The sequence below is a fragment of the Crocodylus porosus genome, unplaced genomic scaffold, assembly GCF_001723895.1.
Source record: "Crocodylus porosus isolate Cpor-Errol unplaced genomic scaffold, CroPor_comp1, whole genome shotgun sequence".
NCBI lineage: Eukaryota > Metazoa > Chordata > Crocodylia > Crocodylidae > Crocodylus > Crocodylus porosus.
The window spans coordinates 26,163,638-26,183,764 of NW_017728915.1; the positions used below are offsets into that span (position 1 = coordinate 26,163,638).

The window sequence follows — 20,127 nt, forward strand, 5'->3', positions numbered from 1 at the left end:
GGGGTGGGGGGGGGGACCCTCGGGCCCCGCAGCAGCAAGCAGTCGGGTACATTAAGAAGCCAGCCGCCCCGGGGGATGAAATGGGGCAGGGCTGGGGGTGGAAACTCTGACCCCGTTCCCTTGTGTTCACGGGGCGGGGCTGTGTGTTACCTAGAGACGTCCTCTGACCCGTTGCCCAAAGATGGGCCACAAAAATTGAAAAAAAGTCTAAAACTCTTGATTCGGAGAGATGATACCTTCTGGCCATTTCTCAGCTGGTCTCATAAAAAAAAAAAAAAAGACCTTTTTCTGTCAGGCTCCGGGAAAATGAGAGATGGTTAGAAGTCCCTGTTGGGGTGGAGGGGGAGTTTGCACAGAGGAAGCAGCGGCTGGACATCTGCCCCTCTGGTCCAGGACAGCAACTGTGGGTTGCATTTTGTGGTGCAGATCAAGTGGGATTTCTTCCCAGGCAGCAGCCTGGGAGATGCATACCTGGTAACTTATGCTGGAGGCGGGTAGGGTGCCCAGGTGCTGCAACAAGCATATTTCCACAGCAAATCTTCAGCACACATTAATAGTTTCTACGGTCAGAAGGGACCCGAACAGATCATCAAGTCCAACCCTCTGCCCTTAACACAGGCAGCAGCTGAATGTAGATTGAAATTAAATTAGATTTGCAAATAGCGTCAAATCAGCCACAAGAAGTGTATTTTATGAAAACCGGCACAGTGTGTTTTTCACATTGCGCGAGTGTGTTGTGAACATTGCTGACCAGAAATGTTAAGAAAATCACTTTTCTAGTTGTAGGGTCAGAACAAGAACACAACATAAAATGGAAAGCTTGGAAGTGCAGAAAATACAGTGTGGTAAGATCTTTAAGACCACTGTGACGTTCTCTCCATCTGTTTTATGCTGTTTTGGCAAATTTATGAGAGTCGGGCAACAAACTATTGGAGGAATTTGCTCTTGCCTTGTTACAGTAATCATAGAGAAGTAAGTCTGGAAAGGATCTCAAGAGATCCTTTAGTCATATCATCATTTTGGATTTACACAGAGTGATAGGAATAGATAAAGTTAATGTCAAATTCAGACGTTTGCCTGGAACCCATATGAACACGTACTTTTTCACTAATTATTGTTTGCACATTTCTCTCTTACTTGCACTTCTCAAACTGTATTCCTTTGAAGCCAGAAAAGCACTGTGCGGGTTATAAGAAATACAGGAAGTTTTAAAATAATTATGAATAAAGTCTTGTTGGTAGTATGCCCCAGAAGTGTTCTGGCACTTAAAGATGTAGATAGGTGGCTAGTAGGATTTGCAAAAATGCGTATGTATTTCTCACCTAAATGTTGTGTGAATCCCGTTCTGAAGCATTTAACGACACCTTGTGTAGGGAGCCTAGATGTTCAACATCACAGTGCCTGCATCTTTTTGTGGATGTAAAAACAACTGATTTCCATAGATCAGTTGGGTTTTTACCTGGCATCTCCCTCTTCATACATATTTTCTGATTTAAATTAACTTTGCAGTCAAGGAAATCTACCTGTATAATTGAAAAGAGGTAGTTAGCTAACCCAGTGAACTGTTGCTGACAAAAGCTCCTGCAGCTCTGATTCAGTTAATCTGTAAGGTGCAATTCTACCCTGTCGTCTTTATAACTGGAGGCAAGGAGAATGTTTAAAAAAAAAAAGAGTTGGCTTCATTCATTTAAAAAAAAAAATCACCAGATTGTTACAGAAACTTTGTAGAGGTGTTTTGAGACTTTTCACAACATGATTGCTAGATGGGGAAAAAAAAGTTCAGTCTTACATTGTGCTGCTTTTCTTTTAAAACATAGTACCATGATTTTTTTCAACATCCTTAAAAAAAAGAGTAACCAACAAAAAAGAAAATAATAATTATAAAGGAAGAACTACATTTCTGTGACATTCATCTTGTTTTATTCTCGTAGAGATGAAGACAGATCTGAATTTGCTTCTTGAATGTCTTAAATATCAAATGGACAGCCCTACTTCTCAAAAAGAGGCCTTGGTCACTATTTATTCAATCTGTCAACAAAACAGTAAGAGATATTCTATCCCAAAATTTTAATTGGGGGATTAGATTTCTATTTGGGGTTCTGAATATTGAAATAACATTATTTATTTTCATAGTACATTACTACACTTTGTCACTTTTTAAAATAGGTACATCTCGAAGCCTTAAAAATGTAGAAGATGACATGTCTTGTACACAATATATATTCCATACTGCACTGATTTGTTTTTGGATTGTCACTTGAGTACATAAGATATATTTACCGCTTTCTATAATGTCTGCATTTACTACAGGTGATGCAAGTAATTATTTGCGAGAGATTGGTGGTTTGACATTCATAACTGACCTTGTAAAGTCAAGCATGCATTGTATGGTAAAGGAAGCTGCCTTATTTACATTAGGAGTTATAATTGAAAATAATGGTAATATATTTGTATTTCTAAGCATTGTATCATATTTTACTCTATACTTATATTTATCTCATCATCAAATAGTTGAATGTAGTTATAGATGGATTTATCAGGCCACAATACAGATCAATTTATTACTGTTAGGGTCAGATTCTTCATTCCTCCATTGCCGTTTCGTTCCACTGTGGAAGCACAGGACAGCCATAAAGACAGTTCAGCTCATCATTTGAAAATTCATCAGGGTTGGGAAAATCCTTGGGTGGTTTTGTTGCTGTATGTCACAAGGGATAGACACTGGTGTAGAAAGCATGGCAAAGTAATTGCTGTACCTGAGTCCTGCTCTTTTTCAGTGCCATATTGGCATAATTACTATAAGATTGCATATTATGTCTTTGGACATGATAGCCTAGAACCAGGCCCAGAATCATGTAGCAACTGTCAGCCACTTTGCAGCCCCCTCTCCTGAGCTTCAACCTTGCTCAACACATTTTGGGTTTAACTGAGACTGTAGTCCATGGTTTGCAGATTATTTTATCATGTTAGTGGGAAATTACAGACTCTCAGAACCTCTGAATTAAGGCAATGAGGAAGAAGTTTTCATGGAGAGTTTAATACTTTGTTTCATAAAATGGCCAAATTGTAGTCAGTGCATTTATCATCTTGCTGCTTAGTAGAAAGGCTGTTGTCAAGCATAGCTGTGACTTTTTTCAGCCTGGGTCCTATTCCTAAATAAGTTAGAGGAGAGGAAGGGAAATTCTCCTTGCAAGTAAGCATTGATGAGAGGTTTTTAAATATCTTTGATATTAAGTATCAGTGCTTCATCACTTTTTCTTGTCAGTCTTGTAGTAAAGGCAGTATGTATACTGTAGGTAGAATTGTTTCATACCTCTACACTTTAACAATTAATACCATTTATTTCCTGGTTTCAGTTTACTGTCAACAAAATATGTGTGCTTCTGGATTGTTTGAAGAGCTCATTTTGTTCTTAATGAATAAGGATTCCAGTGTAAACTTGAAAAGAATGTCTGTATATGTTGTTTTAGTATTGGTTTCAAATAATAGTAAGTGTTTTTTCTTTTATTCATAAAAACAAGTAATAACATTGTGTGCAACTCATTTCAACACATTATTGTTTGTCAGCCCCTACCATTGTAGCTTGAGGTTACATACTGATATTGTAAATAATGTAAATATACCATTCATTATTAAAAATAGCAAAATGTACTTTTGGGATCATATTTATGTTCAGAAACAGGTGCATTTGTTAATGAAACAATACAAAAAGAACATTTCTCATAGTTCACAGTGAAATTTAGAAACAACACTAGAACCTTAGTATTGATTATTATTTGTATGGTTATAGTACCCAAAAGTCCCAATAAATTCTGTTCTGTTGAGCTCTAGGCAAACCTCTAGTTTAATTTAAAATCTCTTGTATTGTACAGTAGTAGTAAGAAAAATATAGTTGGCAATTTTTACTATATAGCTAATATGTTTTATGTACCTTCATCTTTGTTTATTTGTATATAATTTGTGTGTGTGTGTGTGTGTGTGTGTGTGTGTACACGCACAAAATATATAAAAATATTTTTCCTGATACTGGTATATGATCATTTATAGAGAGTGGGCAAACTCACGTTAGAGAAACAGGCTGCATTGGTGTTCTGCTACAGTTATTCAGGTAAATAAGCAAGGCTGTTGTTACTATACTGGCTATTTAGCACAGGATTTCTTTGTCAATACATTTGGCTTTTTCTTAACAGAACAGCTCTTTCAATATCTGAGATAAATCTGACAGATGAAAATATTAATCAAAATTATCAACTGTGGTCTTCAGTCTGCAGTACTCTTTGTGCATGCGTTAATAATCCTCAAAACGGTAACTATGTTTTTATCTTATTTTTTCACACAGCAGTACATGTAAAAAGGATATTTGTAAAGTACCTTTTAGTTGATTGTCATCTCCAACCACATATTGCATTGAGGTGTTTTTGTTTGGTTTACATGTTTACAGAAGAGAATCAGAAAATTTGCAGTTCAGTTTTCCCTCATACAAAACAGTGGCTAGATAGATGCATAGAGCCAGAGATAGTTCGTCCTATTTGTTCATTTGTTGGACTCGCAGTTGCAAATAATTGTAAGTGCATGTCATCTTGAAAATAATTTATATTTCATAGGAGTAAGTTTCATAGAACACTAATAAAAAGCTTAATTTCCTCATCTTTCTCCTTTCCCAGTAGATTTATTTGCTGGTCTTCCATCTATTTTGAAGGTGGTCAGTGACTTGTCACTGGCCCCACTTCTCTAAACCCCATGAAGACATTTGCTGCTGAACCAGGGTGTGCCCTGTAAATAGAGGCTGGAAGGGCAGGAGACAAAAGTGGGCATTTTTCTCCAATGATCCTTTCAGAATTTCCAAGAAAAGATGACGCAGGCACTGGCAGATCAGCTCCAATGGAGCTCTTTGCTGTGGTAGAGTGCTCTGTTTCATTTCAGGATGAATGCTTTGGCAATAAGGTTTATGGCTTGTGAGTGTCTGCACATGCAAACATAGTCCTTTCCAAAGTTTCCCTGGAAGTATTGGTAAGATGGCTACTACAAGTCCTAGTCTTAAAAACAGTAAATCCAATTAAAAACTTTGGATCTGAGGTACTCTTGTCACTTACCCTATTTAGTCATGTTCAGTGGTTGGATCAATGCGGATGTAAAAGTACAACCAGATCAGTTTGGTGTTCAACATCTACTGAAGGTGACTGTACAAGGTGCAGGACAATGGTGAATCAGGCTGTTCGTAAATATTGATTTACTTCAGTCATTTTGAGAAATCTTTTCATCGTGTTAATTTTTAAACTATTTTCTTGAAAAAAAGTCTTTATAGTTTATATAAAGTATTTTTGACATGAGAGTTTTTCCTGAAAAGATTATGTCCCTCTGTGTTTTGCTTCAATTTGGCAAATGCCCCTCAACCTCTTTTTATCTGTTACTATTCCTGTGTAAATAGATGACATTTACTTCAAGGTCAGATTTGGATATATGATGTTAGTAGTACTTTACTTCACAAATAGTTCTACCGGCTTCAAGTCACTAAAGTCTGTAAAATAACTTGGAAGCTGTTTTGATTAAAGCTACTTTAAATATAAGGGTATTACCACCACAACATGGAAAATAATGGCAAAAACAAAAAAAAAATGACTTCAAGAATACAAGTACACTGTTCCTGTTTACATGGGTACATCCTGCCTGCATATTTTTTGTAAATATCCTATAAAAATGTACATCTGAATTTGCCATTTCTCTCAAATATATTGAATATCCAACTTCAGCTACGCTTTGTGGATGGATATGGAAGCAAAATAACATGTCCACAGAAAATTGTGATAAAGTTGTTTGATTAATATGGTTTTAGAGCAAGCTGACATGTAAATGTTGTAATGCAATTTTTATTCTTTTCTTATTAAGCGCACGTACAGAAATATTTTGTTTCCATTGGTGGATTAGATATTTTAGCTAAAGTTCTTGTCAGGCTGGTAGATGACTCATTTAGAAACTACGCCAGCACAAAACTTGCGGTAGTAGTGACGAAGACTCTGGATGCCTGCATTGCTGATAACTGTGAGTGAATGGACAAACAGTTTTGGTCCGGATATTAGAGGGGTGCAAGGTTGTGTAGGTGCAAACTGTAGTTTTACATCTTGGTGTTCCCTCAGTGCTCACCCACTGAAACAGCAAAAAGTGAGAGTGTGAGCCTTCACTGACTCAGAGCTTGGATTTTAGAAGACTTGGGATTGTGACAAAGTTTGATTTTTCAACACATATATATTCAAGCAAACTTAGTTGCTGTAGTCTTGGAAGGAGAATGACTCCTTTATTAGAGAGTTCCCAGCTGTTCTCTGGGAGACTTTTACAGTAGATAAACCTCGGCATCACATCTCCTGTCCTCCCCAGATTTGTCCTCAAACTGGTAAAGAATTTGGGGAAACTTTCAGGGGTGTGTGTGCATTAAAGGCACTAATTTTTCCAGGTTCTTTGTGTTTTCCCTTGTGACCAAGGAGAATAGGGAGTTGTTGGGTCTAGGGAGAAATGTAGACCGGACTAGCATACTTTAAGAACAGGATGCTGATTTTAAATTTTGGTGCAGCATGAAGAAATTGGGGCAGCCTCATGGGGGACACCCTAAAGAAGAAAATGTCATGTTGCATTTGTGCTGTGGACTTAGTTTGATTTAATCATTTTATAATAGCTGCCATAGGTGCTGTCCTGTCAAAGTATCACATTGTGCCAAAGCTACTGAGGTTGCTGGCTTATGACACTCTTGATTCAGGAGAAAAACTTAGTCTTATTCTTGCTATTGGACATTGTACAGAAGTTTGTGGTAAGATTTTAAATGTCTTTATTAATTTTGGTTTATGGGTCTAATTCCTTCTGTGTTTACAGTTTTCATTAAAACTGTATTTTCATTAGTGCTTCAGGGCAAAGTTCTAAATAATTTAATTTAATATCAAAACTTAGAAAAAATGTTAAATTTTCTGTGTAGGTGATCATCAAATTTTAATGACCTACCATTGTTGCTTGCCTTGGTGTGTGGGGGGGGTATCTTTTGGAGTCTCTGGAAGCAAGAGGAATCCATGACAGTTATTTCCATTATAATCAGTACCTAATACCTACTAAATGCCAACCAGAATTAATACATTATAAAGAAAAGTTTCAGAAGGTATCATAGCCTCATTTAATAAACATAAAAGTTTTCACTAAAGTGATGAGAACCTTTTTAAAATAAGGCTTTTGATAGTGGATATGCATATAAAGTTATGCATAAATTACATGGAATTTACCTAGATAAGGCTTTAATGAACAGAGCCCAAGATACAAATATATGGTCATCTTAAGATACTGTAAAAGAACTGTCAACTATGTACAAGTCAGGATTGCTTTATTTTCTATTATTGCTCTTTTTAGAAGAAAATCAGTATGATCTACTGAAGAACAATGGCCTTCCACTTATGATTCAGGTATTAACTGAATCTCAAGATGAAGAACTAAGCAAAGCTGCTATGTTTGTGCTGCAAAACTGCAAGAAAATGAGTAAGCTTTCTGTCATGCTTTTAAAAAACTAAGTGAGATGTTCCTAGTATGTGAGTCTTGTGGACGTTCAAAAAAGTTTTTAGGTGTTGGAGTTTGATGCAGTGTAATTTTTTACAGTTGTTTACTTATGTAGAACTGTAGACACTTTTTTTTTCTCATGAAACATCTGTCTCCTTTTCCTTAACCATCTACAGTAGTGGTTCTCTAGCTTTTTAGAGTCAAGGCCCTGCTTGGAAAATGCTAGCTCTTAGTTTTCACTCATTTCTTGACTATAGAAAAATAATAGAGCAATTATTTCATTGCAGAGAACTCAGAAAGATCACAACAGAATGTTTTTAACACTATAGATTCCTATTTAGAATCCTTGGGTTTATCTAGTTAAGTCATTGAGGTCCAAACTTTCTGCCAGGCGTGCCATAAATTAACCCTCCCCAAGTGCTACTCTGATCCTCTTTCTTTGCTGCACTTGTGGGGAGTAGACCATGGGTTGGTCATCCCTGGCTTATGTGATCTAGCTTTTATTTCAGAGGTGCTGAGGTGCTGCTTTTCCAGTCAACTGCATGGGACCACTGATATGTAACATCTTTTTCAAAGAAGAATTTCACTGTAAACAAATTCATGAAAACTGTAACTGCAAATGTAGCAACTCTCATTATATATTTACCGTACAGTTTATTTCACACCTGACTGAACTGAAGCTTTTAACTGCAATTGCAGTTATATATAGTTTATATTAAAACTATATATTAAAGCTGTCAATTAATTGCCTTTAATGTGTGTGATTAACCCACTAATTGGTTCTTGCATTAAAGTTTTTAACACGCTAATTGTGCACTGTCACTGCTACATCTGGGCCACCCAGCGGGGCAGTGGTGGCAGTGCAGAAGACCACAGGGCAGCCAGACGCAGGCTCCAGGCTGCTGCAGCAAGAAGGCCGGGGGGAAGGAGGGCACACACCCAGACACAGAGACACAGACACATGAGCAGCTGCAGCATGCATGTGGCCAGGAAAGTAGCCTAGTAGCATGTAGAGCAGCACCCAGCAAGTAAGTGTGTGAGTGGAAAGGGGTGGAGGGAGAGGAAGAGGGGGCAGATTGAGGCCCCCATGATGAGGGAGGGAGTGGGGCTGGGGTGAATGGGGCCCTGGGGCCAGGGCGGGTTATGGGATGGAGCCGCAGATGGCTTGTCAAGGGGCATGGTTCCCTGCTGCTGTGAGCCACTCTGGTGGAGGCATGGGGGGCCTCCTGGATCGTGTGTGGGGTGGAGGTGGGATACCTATTGCAGGCTGGGGCTCTGCCCTGCTGGCTTTGCCCCAGGAGCCATACAACACCATGTTGTGCCTCCCACTGCTGGACAGGCAGGGTGCACACGGCTAGTGCGCAGTGGTGGGGAGCTGAGCCCCTGGACGAACCACCCGTGGCTCTGTCCCATGACCTGCCCCAGTCTCGGGGCCCCATTTGCCCCTGCCGCCCTCCCTCCCTCCCTCCTCCCTGTGGGGGCTTTGATCTGGCCCCCCTCTCCGCCACTCTTCCTTTTCCCCCAGCCCCTTCACAGACTTAGCTGCTGCTCTACATGCCACCGGGCTGTGTTCCTATAGGGTTACAATATTTCCAGCTGGAAAAAAGAGGATACCTGGGGGGGTAATATGATTGGGGTAGAGCAATGTTATGCCTGTGCCTTGCCCCTGCCCCTCACTCCCAAGCCACAGCCCCCCCAAATTCTGCTGCTGCTTCTCACTCCTGACCCACAGTACCCTGCATCCTGCCAGAGCATGCAGGGACAGCCCCTTCCCTGGGCTCCAAACCCCACACATACTTGCACAGCCCACCACAACTTCACAAATTCCCCCCACACACATCTACCCCCAACCATACAAAGTACCTGCATAATTTTGAGCTTTTAGCTGTGCAATTAAAATCGCAATTAATTGTTACAGGTTTTTTTCATTACACAACTAATCGCAATCACACTTCTTAATCATTTGACAGCCCTACTATATATGGAACTTTCTTTCTGCTTCATTACATCCAAATTTTTTTCTTAACAGTTTGAACTTAAATAGAGGTTTTTAGAATGTTGATTTTTTTTCATCTTTCACAATATTAAAAATATAAAAATGAGATGTTCTCAGTATACTATCAGATGAGGAAAGACCACATATTTTATTTATTTTCTACTTTACAAAGCTGAGAAGTTGTCTCTGAAAATCAATGAAGATTCTTTGCACACGAATGATACAGAAGACTTAGAAATGAACCTACAAACTAGAGAGAGGAATCTAGAAGACTACTGGAAGAAAGCAAAAGAAATTTTACACAGACTAAACTTGCTTGAAAATGAGCATTATGAGGTTTGGCCAGTTTATTCCAGTTATAAACCTAAGCAGATCTTTTCCCTCAAAGTTATGGAGAAATTTGAAGCAAAGCATTAGAAAATTCTCAATATGAGCTGTAAATGGGTGGGGGGACAGTCGTCTGAGAAACTGCATCCTGTAACATTTTACTTTAGCATTATAGTAGGTTAGAGATAGAAGAAGCACTCAAAGTGGAGTGAATGCATGAATAACATCCTCTTTTTAATATTCTGAGAGAGACTACAAAATACATTGTAAAAAATCTGGTTCTGTAGGATTTAGTATGCAGTCAATTCAGGTTGAATACTGTGGCAGAAAAATAATACCCAGATTTTTAAAAACATTCATACATCTTTTGAATCTACCATTTCCACAATTTTGTGGAAATTCTATGATTGTATGTCTGTGGTAATTGCATGCATATATGTGTACTCAAGTTCAGTGACCAAATACCTCTCTCTCAATCATACTTTTTTTTGCTAAAGTTCTGATAGACTTCATTTGAATTGATATACCAGATAACTTTCATGCTTTATAAAATAAAAAGTATTCAGTATAGGTTTAGAATTAACAAACAGTAGTTCTTACGTTTAAAGGATACTTGCAGAAGCTTTCATACCAGGGAAACAGAACATAGTAATCAAAAGCAGGATCTAGTAAAAGCTGTAGAGCATGTACAACATAAGGAAACAACATGGAAAAAGAATGTGTGTTGAAAGTTCTGTAATCAACGTGATAGAAATGGAGATGAAAATCCCAAATTATGCCAGACTGACAAAACCAGAAAACAGTGCTGTGAAATATCCCCAGAATCATGCAAGGAAATCTGGAGGCACGTTAATCTGAGTGTAACAAAGTGATGCTGGCATACACACAAAGAGCCCATTAATGGTACAGAATTCACATTGTGTTGTAAAATGCTGTATTTTCATTCATATTATTCTTTCAGTTGTTTAACATCAGGGCTTTAGTTTGAGACTTCAAACCAACGTGAGTTTAACTGGATGTCATCTATTGTTATTGTGCTTTTATACCATTGTTTCCACAATTAGGCTGTAAATTCTTAAAAGTTCTCAAGTTTAACATGGATTTTTGTTCTTGTGTTTTTTCATGACTATCTAGTCCCCTTCAGATGCAAGTATTATAGTGGTCTGTAATTGGATTACAAGCTAGTTTAGGATTGACATTTATAAGTATTTAGAACTGCTTGGGTTTAGGATTTGCATAGTTTACATCCCAAAATTCTACTATGTTACTGTTCCTTTAAATTCTTTAGCACAACCTTGCTGCCTTTCGTGTTAACTTTCATCTCTAAATGGACTCTCTTGCTTCTTCTGGTCTGTCCCTTTAGCCCTGCAGTAGAATTAATTAAACCTTTAGCATTCATTGATATTTTTGCAATATAGGACAGAACAAGGAGAAAAATATTTGTTGATGTACTGCCAGAAGGAAATATGCCAACAGCATCGAAACACCATGATATGGATGGACCGCGTAAAAAAATGCAGTGCCCACAGATAAACTGTCAGTCGCATGATTTAGTTAGTACTACATCTGTAAATGATAAGTCACAAAAGAATGAAATATTAAAAGCTGTGAATCCAGTAAATGCTTCTATTGGGCAGAGTGAACAAAATGATACTTTATATTCAGTTGATAAACTGCAAAGAGGTAGTGTGCTGTCTGATCTTCATGGGCATGAAAGAACTGCTTGTGAGAGGGAACAGTCTCTTCTTGAAACAAGGTACAGTATTTGATGTCTAAGAGTAAACATTTAAAACTACTATTAATTTGCAAATCAAATAGCATTTTTATTCAAGCTGTAGTTTCCTTAGGTTGCCTTCTCTGAGGAATTGTGTTAGATCTTTAGGCTTGGAAGGATTCAATTTTCACTGGTAAACAGCTATTTCACCTCGCACACAGGCTGGCAAAAAAATATTTTCATCAGTAATCAAAATTTACAGAAAAGGGTCTGTAATGGAACCCTTACCCCTGTTACTGGACAGCGGAGAAAGACACAGAATGTGGGTGGGTGGTGTTAAGAGGAAAACAGTGCAGTTAGCTTGCTGTTTCTTGCCTAATGACTCATCTGGTAAGCAAGCAGGACTACTTAAACCCCTACTCAGAAACCATGGGAGAAGAGGGGGGAGGGTATCAGTGTCTTCAGCCCAGTGGCAGCAGGGCCCTGCCCAGGCCAGGCAGGCTGAGGCTGGCCACCACCTCTCCTCACGGTCCTAGACCTGCTGGAGTGCCATACCAGCCTCCTCTTGTGCCCCGTACCTGCCTGGCTCTTTCCTGATAAATTAACAGAATGATTTAAAGCAGATATAATTCAATGATTTATGGATATTTACTACTTATATTTTGATGCGATTTTATAAAGCTTTTAACAGTATACTGTCATTACTAAATTGTCTACTCCCCACATCCCTAATTTTGCACAATCCTGAAACTTGAAATCAATAAAAATCAAAATAACTGCTTAAAAACAAACATTGATTTTAGCTGTGAAAATATTAAAAAAAATAAAAATTGAATTCTGCCAAGCCTAAATATCTTTGACATCTCACTTCAGTGCAGGAAAGGAAAACTTTGATTTTGTTGTCTAGATGAAATGGTTACAGTAATCTCAAATGAGTTTATAGTTACTAGTTAAAAATATATATTACATATTCAAAAGCATAAAATCCATAATATTTTTGTCCATTTGTACCCCATTTTAATCACTTCACTTCTATTGTTATATTCTGGTATGATTATGCATTTATTCTATTTCACATTTACCTACTTGGATATTTTTTTAACATGCCACTTTATATCTGATGAAATACACAAGCGTCTCACTTTTATGGTCTACGATTTCATGGTGCTTTCTTGTAGTAGGTTTGCAAGGGATAATATATATATTATCGCAGAGAGCTTGATGTTGCACATGCACTAATGTCCTGAATATATTGTTCAAAGAGTATTTTGAATTATACCTATGTCAGTCCCACTGAAATCACTGTGTTCCTTTGAGCAGAATTTGACCTATTACTGAAATCCAGAATATGTATGATATGTCTCACTATCTAAAATAAACCTTCTAATCGTTTGCCTTCAGCAGGCAGACATGCATAACTTGTTGTCAACCTGGAAGGACAGATTTTAGAGCTGCTCTACAAGAAAATTTAAATTGTATTGTTTAAATCAGTGATGGCCAGCTGTTTTGTCAGGTTAACCACAAATTACCCCTGCACCCTCCACAAGTGCCACTCTGATCCCCTTCCTCTTCCCAATCTGCAGCTGTGCTCTCTTCACCCTTCTCTGTGCTCCCTACCTGATTTGTGTTGCTGTGCTTTCTGCATCCTGTCTATCTGTTGCTTTGGTGTGCCTGTCCTTTCTCTAGTCTGCTACGTGCCTACATGTAGGCTTCCCATGCCACTTGTGTTAAGCTGGTCACCCTTAGCTTAAATAATCAGAATTGAAACTTTTTTCTGTCCTTATTTTCCTTATTCCCAATCACCTGATTAGGAAGAAAATGGATAGTTAATACTTGAGTTCTGTCACTCACAGCTTTATCTTGATTTATATATCAGTTTCATAACAAACTTTTATTCTTCCTTTTGTTTTTCATGGTTATCTTTCCTACCCTTAAATAGCAAGACAGTGAATGGTAAATTGCTAGGGTAAATAGCAAATTCCAATACATTTTAATTACATGTTTTGAGTATTCCCAAAAAAACAGGTTAAGGGATATGCAGTGTGTTCTTATTTACAAATTTACTTCAGTTCTCTTCTGTCATCTTGCATTTTGAATATCCATTTTTTTTAATGCGACTCTCTGGCTCCTGCTCCAGCACGCATTGTGCTTTGCCTTCACAGCTACCATAAAGTTCTCTGGAGCATGGAAAGTGGCCCATAGTTATGTAACCTATGTTCTGTTTTCATTACTATTTAGGACTTAGAAAGTTACAATTTGCAAGAAAGTTTTGCTTTTTAAACAGTGTCATCCAGAATGTATTTTCCTGGTAGCAAAGATAACCATGCTTCCCTTCTAAAAATTGCCATAAAGATATGTCAACACCTCTCCTACCCTGGCTATTTGGGGCAATTAACACATACTAGTGCAGTTTCTAGAACTTAGCATTTTACCTTTTTGAATGATATAGGTTGTAGCCATGTTGGTCTAGGGACAAAGGCAGACAGGGTTTTTTGGGTAAGTCTGATTTATCTTTTTGAGAAGCATTTAATGATAGGCTGAAGATTAATTGTGTTGTGAGCTTTGGTTTTAAATTAATAACGTATTGATCTTTTCAGTGACCATTTGTTTAAACAACCAGCACTGACTCTTAACACACGACAGGCACAAATAGCAGGTAAAAGCAACTGAAATATATTTATTTTAGAGATACAGTTGTGTTTAATGGATTTTTGTTAGAAATAAAATATGATCAGTTTGTCTTATCTTTACAATAATATTATATGAATCTAGTGAATATTCTACTGTGTATAATTTCTAATTCTATTATGTGCAGCATTCTAGAAGTACTATAGATATTCAGATGTTTCAATAATTATATACAATTATACAGTGAGAATATTGTGTTTAGTTTCTGTGTTCTAATATGTTTTACTTATGTTTTGTTTGTTTTTCTTAAAATAAATTTGAACATTGCACATTACACAGGATTGGCCTAAATAACCATCTTGTGCTGTATCTGAAAGCCAGTTTAAGTTGATAGTAAACCTATTAGTAGTTCAGTATATTTACCACATTTTGACCTGTGCACTAAGTATTACATAAACTAAAAACCTAATCATGTGAACTAGCACATGGATAATGTCAAACCTATTCATAGTTCTAAAAGACATTAAAGTTTAATTTACTTGAGTTAAAAATGTCTCAGTTACTTTAATGCAACTCAGTTAAACTTATTGCTTATCTAGGCTTCATTGTATGCAATAAGCTGTAGTTATCCATGTGCTTACACTAGTTTTACCTGATTTCACTCGAACTACTTCTGTGACTTCAGCACAGGCAGTATCAAGGTATAGAGGGTTAGTGCTGATCTTTGATTCATAATCACTTCATGTATTTATTTCATGGTTTAGATGGCATCTTTACTCATGATTAGCTTACTGACGTATTACGGAAGAGTTACTTAAGGATTTATTATATTTATTGTTATGTTAGAAGAGGGCAAATTGCCCTCTAACTATGCTGACGTATATCAAGAATAGGCACTGCTCTGACTTGGGTTTTGTAGGACCGGAGTCCAAATTTGATATAAAATACAATTGGTCTGATATCTTACATTGGTATGCAGAGGTATATAAGGTGAAACTGGTGTAATCATGTTGAAAAATAAGACTCACTGGGTACAGTGAAGCAAAGGTAAGCCTGAATTCAGTGGAGTTAATCTAGATTTATGCCAAAGTAATTGAGATGCTCTTAACCTGGGTAATTCTGTATGATTTTTAATCATTGTAAATTAAATATCTATATATCTTCTAAAAATATTTAAAAAAAATTAAACTTTATGTATGCCAAAAAGAGAGTTCACCTTTTTGATCCTAGTGAAGAGTGTGTGTGTGTGTATTTCTAATTTAGATCCACTTCCACTTTGTTCAGGTGGAAATAAAGAAATAAGTATTCAGACTACTTCTGCATCTCCTAAAAAGTCAGATTTAAGGTGTATGGGTAAATATTTATTTTAATCTTTTTCCTATGGTTTCATAAAACATGTTATGCACAATCAGAACTATAAATAAAATGAATCAATTAATTGATATTACCACTGATCTGGCACATCTACAGTTTAAAACTAGAGCCCTTAATCATGCCCCCACTGCTCCCAATAAACTGTAAATGTCCTGGTCTGTTGTTAGCAAAATTCACCAATCTGAGTAAAGCCCACTCCCTCAATTTCAGACCTGCATCTCTTTCTTCTGTTAATAAGTAGATGAGTTGATTAATAAATAGAAGAGAGAAAATTTTTAATTAACACAAAATACTTAGACAACAAAACTGTTCTTGCTTGTTCATCTGTAAAAGGGAGAGAGTCTGTTAAGTAGATTTGACTACTATGAAGAGCCTCTTCCATTCGTGCCCTGACTCTTGGGGGTGGGTCTGCAGTACAGCAGTCATGAGTCCCAGAACTGACCCCCGCAAGCATACCTGCTTCCTCCCTGCAGTCATCCCCAGGGACCTCTTTGAAGTATCCTGGAGCCTGAGGTCTCAAGAGCGTCTGTGAGGTGATGACACTCTAGCAGCCTCATTGGTGCATATCTGGGTGGGGAGAAGAGGATGGACAGGGTGGGCTTCAGGCATCTGTGCCAGGACACACTGCCACCAAAGGTGGACGTAGCCATGCATAATCTTTTATGGATTGTACTGGAGTTATGTGCTCCAAAGAATTAATGAAGTGGGGCCATACCATTGTTTCAACCACCTGTGACCACAGCACAGAGCCTCAGAATCTGCAACACCTGCTGCAGTTCCTGCTGCTTGAAGGCACATGCACAATGAAAGACCTCACAAAGTGTAATAAATGAGCATGAGCATGTGTAACAAAATGGTCAAATGTGGTGAAAAAACAAGATCTTGTAAGGTATTGTTTGTTAGTCATAGCATTAGTAAGTGTGTGTGTACGTACACTCTGAATATATATTTCATCTATGAATACATATTTGGGGAGTTACTGCACACCCTTAAGAAATCAAGTACTATATTCTCTGACATACACATGCCCCCATATAAAGGACATACCTTGATTTTGGAAGGCAGAAAGGAGGAAAAGATTTTTCCAGTCATAGCCAGCTGTGTCCCCTAACTTATGTAACTCACGTAAAAACATTTTATCAGATAGATGTATGTTGTTCCTACTTTTACATGTGCTATTTCTCCAGCTTGTCTTTTTCAGGGTGTGTAACAGTAGGACTATCTCTGAATAGCAAAAATTTTAGCAAGATGTTGCAAACTTGTCCATACCAGTGTGATCGTCACAGAGTCATTCTGGAAGCTGAGGAGAGATACAAAGAGAAACTAAAGAAGCTGGCTTTCTGTAACAACAGTAGTTCTGCACCTTATCAAAGTAATCATGAGAAATTATTGTAATACATAGGGGAGTAGTTTAAGATGTATTGGTTGTTAGTAAGTTAGATCAGAATCAGACTCAGCCAAATGCTTTTACACCCACTTAACTGGATCTAGTCATAACAGTGTGAGGTCAGAATCAGACCCTGAGTCCCTGGAAAGAGCAAGTATAATAGAGCTTTTCTGTATTCATTAGTACTGGTTTTATGTTCTCAATATGAGGATGAGGCCAACTGTCTGTCTCCTTAGTCAGTCCCTGCCTGTAGCTACTGGGGACAGGAGAATGAAATAATGTAAAATACAAATGAATGGGTTTATGATGGTAGAGCAAGAGCATGTTGTTTTAATATCATCTCCTCAAGGATGCAAGAAGCTTATTATACGTCTTGACTAAGATGTTGGGTTTTTGCTGGTAAAAAAAATTCTAAAGATTTTTAGAATGTAGCAGTTCTTTAAATGTTGGTATTTATGCTGATAACATAATTGTCCTTTACTTTCCAGAAATAGTGTTGACCCCAATTAAGAAAGGAAGCCTGAATACAGTCTCATCGACCTTCAGAAGCAGAATTTCACAGGAAAGTTTCCAAAGTAAGCCTAGTCTTGCAGCTTATGCTCATGGAAATAGCCCTGACTATATGTATAGTTCTATAGTACTTGAACACGTGGGCAACTTCATTATGAAATTCTCTGGAACATTGTTTTCCTTTATAATGTGCTCTACAATGTTATCCCTCACTGTACCATTTTAATTTTAAATAATTAGTATCTCATTTCTGTGTAGCAGAAGCCAGAGAAACCCATTGCAGGATTTTTGCTTTTACTAGAAAACAAGTCTTGTTCCATCTCAAAACTGGTCTGGAGTACAGTATCTCCTCTGTCTAAGGCCTAAGGCCTCAAGAATACTAGTTTTATAAACCTTGTTATATTTTTTCCCTTCATCCTCAGTTTTATTTTCAAATATATCATACCTCATTGAACTGGCTCTCTTTTCACTTGCATTACTGTAATACTGTTGTTCTCAGTAGGTTTAAATATGACTTAAACAAACCATTTAAATTAATGTTTCTCAATCTTTTTAGAGTCAGAGCACCTGTCCACCACTTCTTTGAATGTGGCAGCATCTCCAGTTGAGAATCACTGTTGTGCTGGCTTAGCTTACCTTAGTGGTTCTCATCTTGGTGCCACTGCCTGATGAAACTGTCCTGTATGTCTTGTGCACAGCCAGACTAGGAACTGCTGCTGCACATGTGTGCGCTTCCTGTATTAGGGTTCTCTAATAACCCTAAAACAGGCAGGCAAGCTAGTTTGTGCTGCAGCCCTTCATAGTGTGACCTTGCATGGTATCTTCCTGAAATGGCAGCACAGGAGGCAGGTGGAACTGTCCCACACACCTGTATTTCCAGAAGGAGCATGGCAGGGAGCCAGGGGGTTTGGACTGGGAAGGGCTGCAGCACAAGCTAGCTCTCCTGCCTGTTTTAAGGTTAGCAAAGAACTATAATGCAGGAAGAGGGCACACACTTCTTCAGCCCTGCAGGTAGGGCAGTTTTACTTAACCCTAGCAGGAGTAGCAACTATATCACTACAGTCCTGAGGGGGTCTTGTGATACCTTGGTTGAAAGCCACTGGTGAATCGAAATCCGTAATAATGGCAAGTTGCAGCATGTAAGAATGTTCTTACCAGCTCTATCTATGGATATTCTAAAAATTAATACTCCTATATCCATACTTAAACTCTTAAAAGGGTGGCCAGATTTTAATGATGCTGAGCATGCATTACAGTTTACTAGTCCTCTGCACTTTTAAAAAGCAAGTCACTTATTTGAGAGCATAACTTTAGGCTCTTATTTTGAACATCTTGCTCTATATTACTGTCCACAATTTCCAAATCACTGATCATTTATTAGCTAAGTGGCCTATCTCTTCTCCAGATTCCCAATTTGATTATTTTATTCACACATATTGCCAGCAGAAGCTTTTTTCCAAGTTACTGTCTACATTTATCTTAACAATTCATAACTGATATGACAGGGCTTCTGGGAAACAAATTGTTCTGAGGTAATCACTCAGATTGGAACAATTTTTCTTCTTATTCCAGAGGTTCTTTCCTTAAATTCTAATTCCTAAATGTTACCTTGTTTGTTGTGTTGTGTAGGAAAAAAAATAACATATGATTATTTTAAAAGGTATTCTTTTGACTCCAATGAAGAAATCCAAAACTGGTAAGTCAAATGGAAATGTCAAGCTGAACAAAAATATTCAGTTGCCAGAAAAGTATGACCTTACAGCTACATGTCCAAAAAGTAAGTAATACTATACAGTGAATTACATAATTTAATATGGTTAAATGATGCCTCTGGTTAACAGCTTTGAGATCGCCAGATCTGTGTGTACTACTGAGAGAACTTAATGTGATATATGCTAGTGTATATCAACTTCTATTGACATGTGGGTTTGGTCTTCTGTCATCTATTAGTTGCTTCTACTGCTCATAAGATGACACCTTGCATATGTAATGCCACAGTAACTCTAATGAAGCTTTAGTGCTAGGGAAAAAGATGCTTTCTTGGATTATTTGAAGATTAGACTTTTACAGCATTCATTTTCCCATTTCTTAGATCTACTGCTGCTTTACAAGTACTATGTTTGGTTGTACAGTAGACCTGTTAGGTTTAATTAACACATCACAACTTCATAGTTCTCCAGAGAGTCCAAGACAATAACTTGAAAAGCCAGAAAATCAAAGAGGTTTACCAGACAGATCACGAGAGCCTGAATGGAAAACGTAGCTACTTATTCGATGAAGATGAGGTAAGTTTTAGACAGTCAGATAGTACTGTCAGAGATTTATATACAAATCCCTGTAAAATCAATGGGAGTTATTCTTTTAACAAAATAGTCTTAGGCAAGAGACCAGCACCAAGAAGCATGACCCAGATGATCTCATTGTAGGCAGGTCCGTCACCATGTACTTCAGTCTGGTTACACCAACTGGGACATACTGAGTTTTGCTTTCATTTTCTATAGTTAACAATTTCTACCATGTTTTTCAGCTCCAGTCAAGAAGCTAGGCAGACACCAGTTTGGAGCCTGACCTTGGAAACCATGTAATGCCCTTGATTCCCATTAAAAATGAAGGGAGTTGAGAGGACTGCACCATGAAGACAGTAACCAACAAATTTTTTTTTTT

General features: G+C 37.7%; 1 protein-coding gene across 1 annotated transcript in view; it reads left to right on the forward strand.

Annotated features, from left to right (window-relative positions):
• The first annotated feature begins 334 nt into the window (after positions 1–334).
• Positions 335–20,127, forward strand: part of TERB1 (telomere repeat binding bouquet formation protein 1) — a 24,769-nt gene continuing 4,976 nt past the window's right edge. Inside the window, exons 1-17 of the mRNA XM_019535889.1 lie at positions 335–845; positions 1,932–2,042; positions 2,311–2,439; positions 3,357–3,488; positions 4,048–4,108; positions 4,191–4,306; positions 5,887–6,039; positions 6,668–6,799; positions 7,384–7,509; positions 9,696–9,859; positions 11,269–11,606; positions 14,162–14,220; positions 15,477–15,545; positions 16,768–16,938; positions 17,442–17,528; positions 19,124–19,240; positions 19,636–19,748. Of these exons, the coding sequence (XP_019391434.1) occupies positions 812–845; positions 1,932–2,042; positions 2,311–2,439; positions 3,357–3,488; positions 4,048–4,108; positions 4,191–4,306; positions 5,887–6,039; positions 6,668–6,799; positions 7,384–7,509; positions 9,696–9,859; positions 11,269–11,606; positions 14,162–14,220; positions 15,477–15,545; positions 16,768–16,938; positions 17,442–17,528; positions 19,124–19,240; positions 19,636–19,748 (2,112 nt within the window). The 5' untranslated portion in view covers positions 335–811. The remainder of the gene's footprint in view (positions 846–1,931; positions 2,043–2,310; positions 2,440–3,356; positions 3,489–4,047; positions 4,109–4,190; positions 4,307–5,886; positions 6,040–6,667; positions 6,800–7,383; positions 7,510–9,695; positions 9,860–11,268; positions 11,607–14,161; positions 14,221–15,476; positions 15,546–16,767; positions 16,939–17,441; positions 17,529–19,123; positions 19,241–19,635; positions 19,749–20,127) is intronic.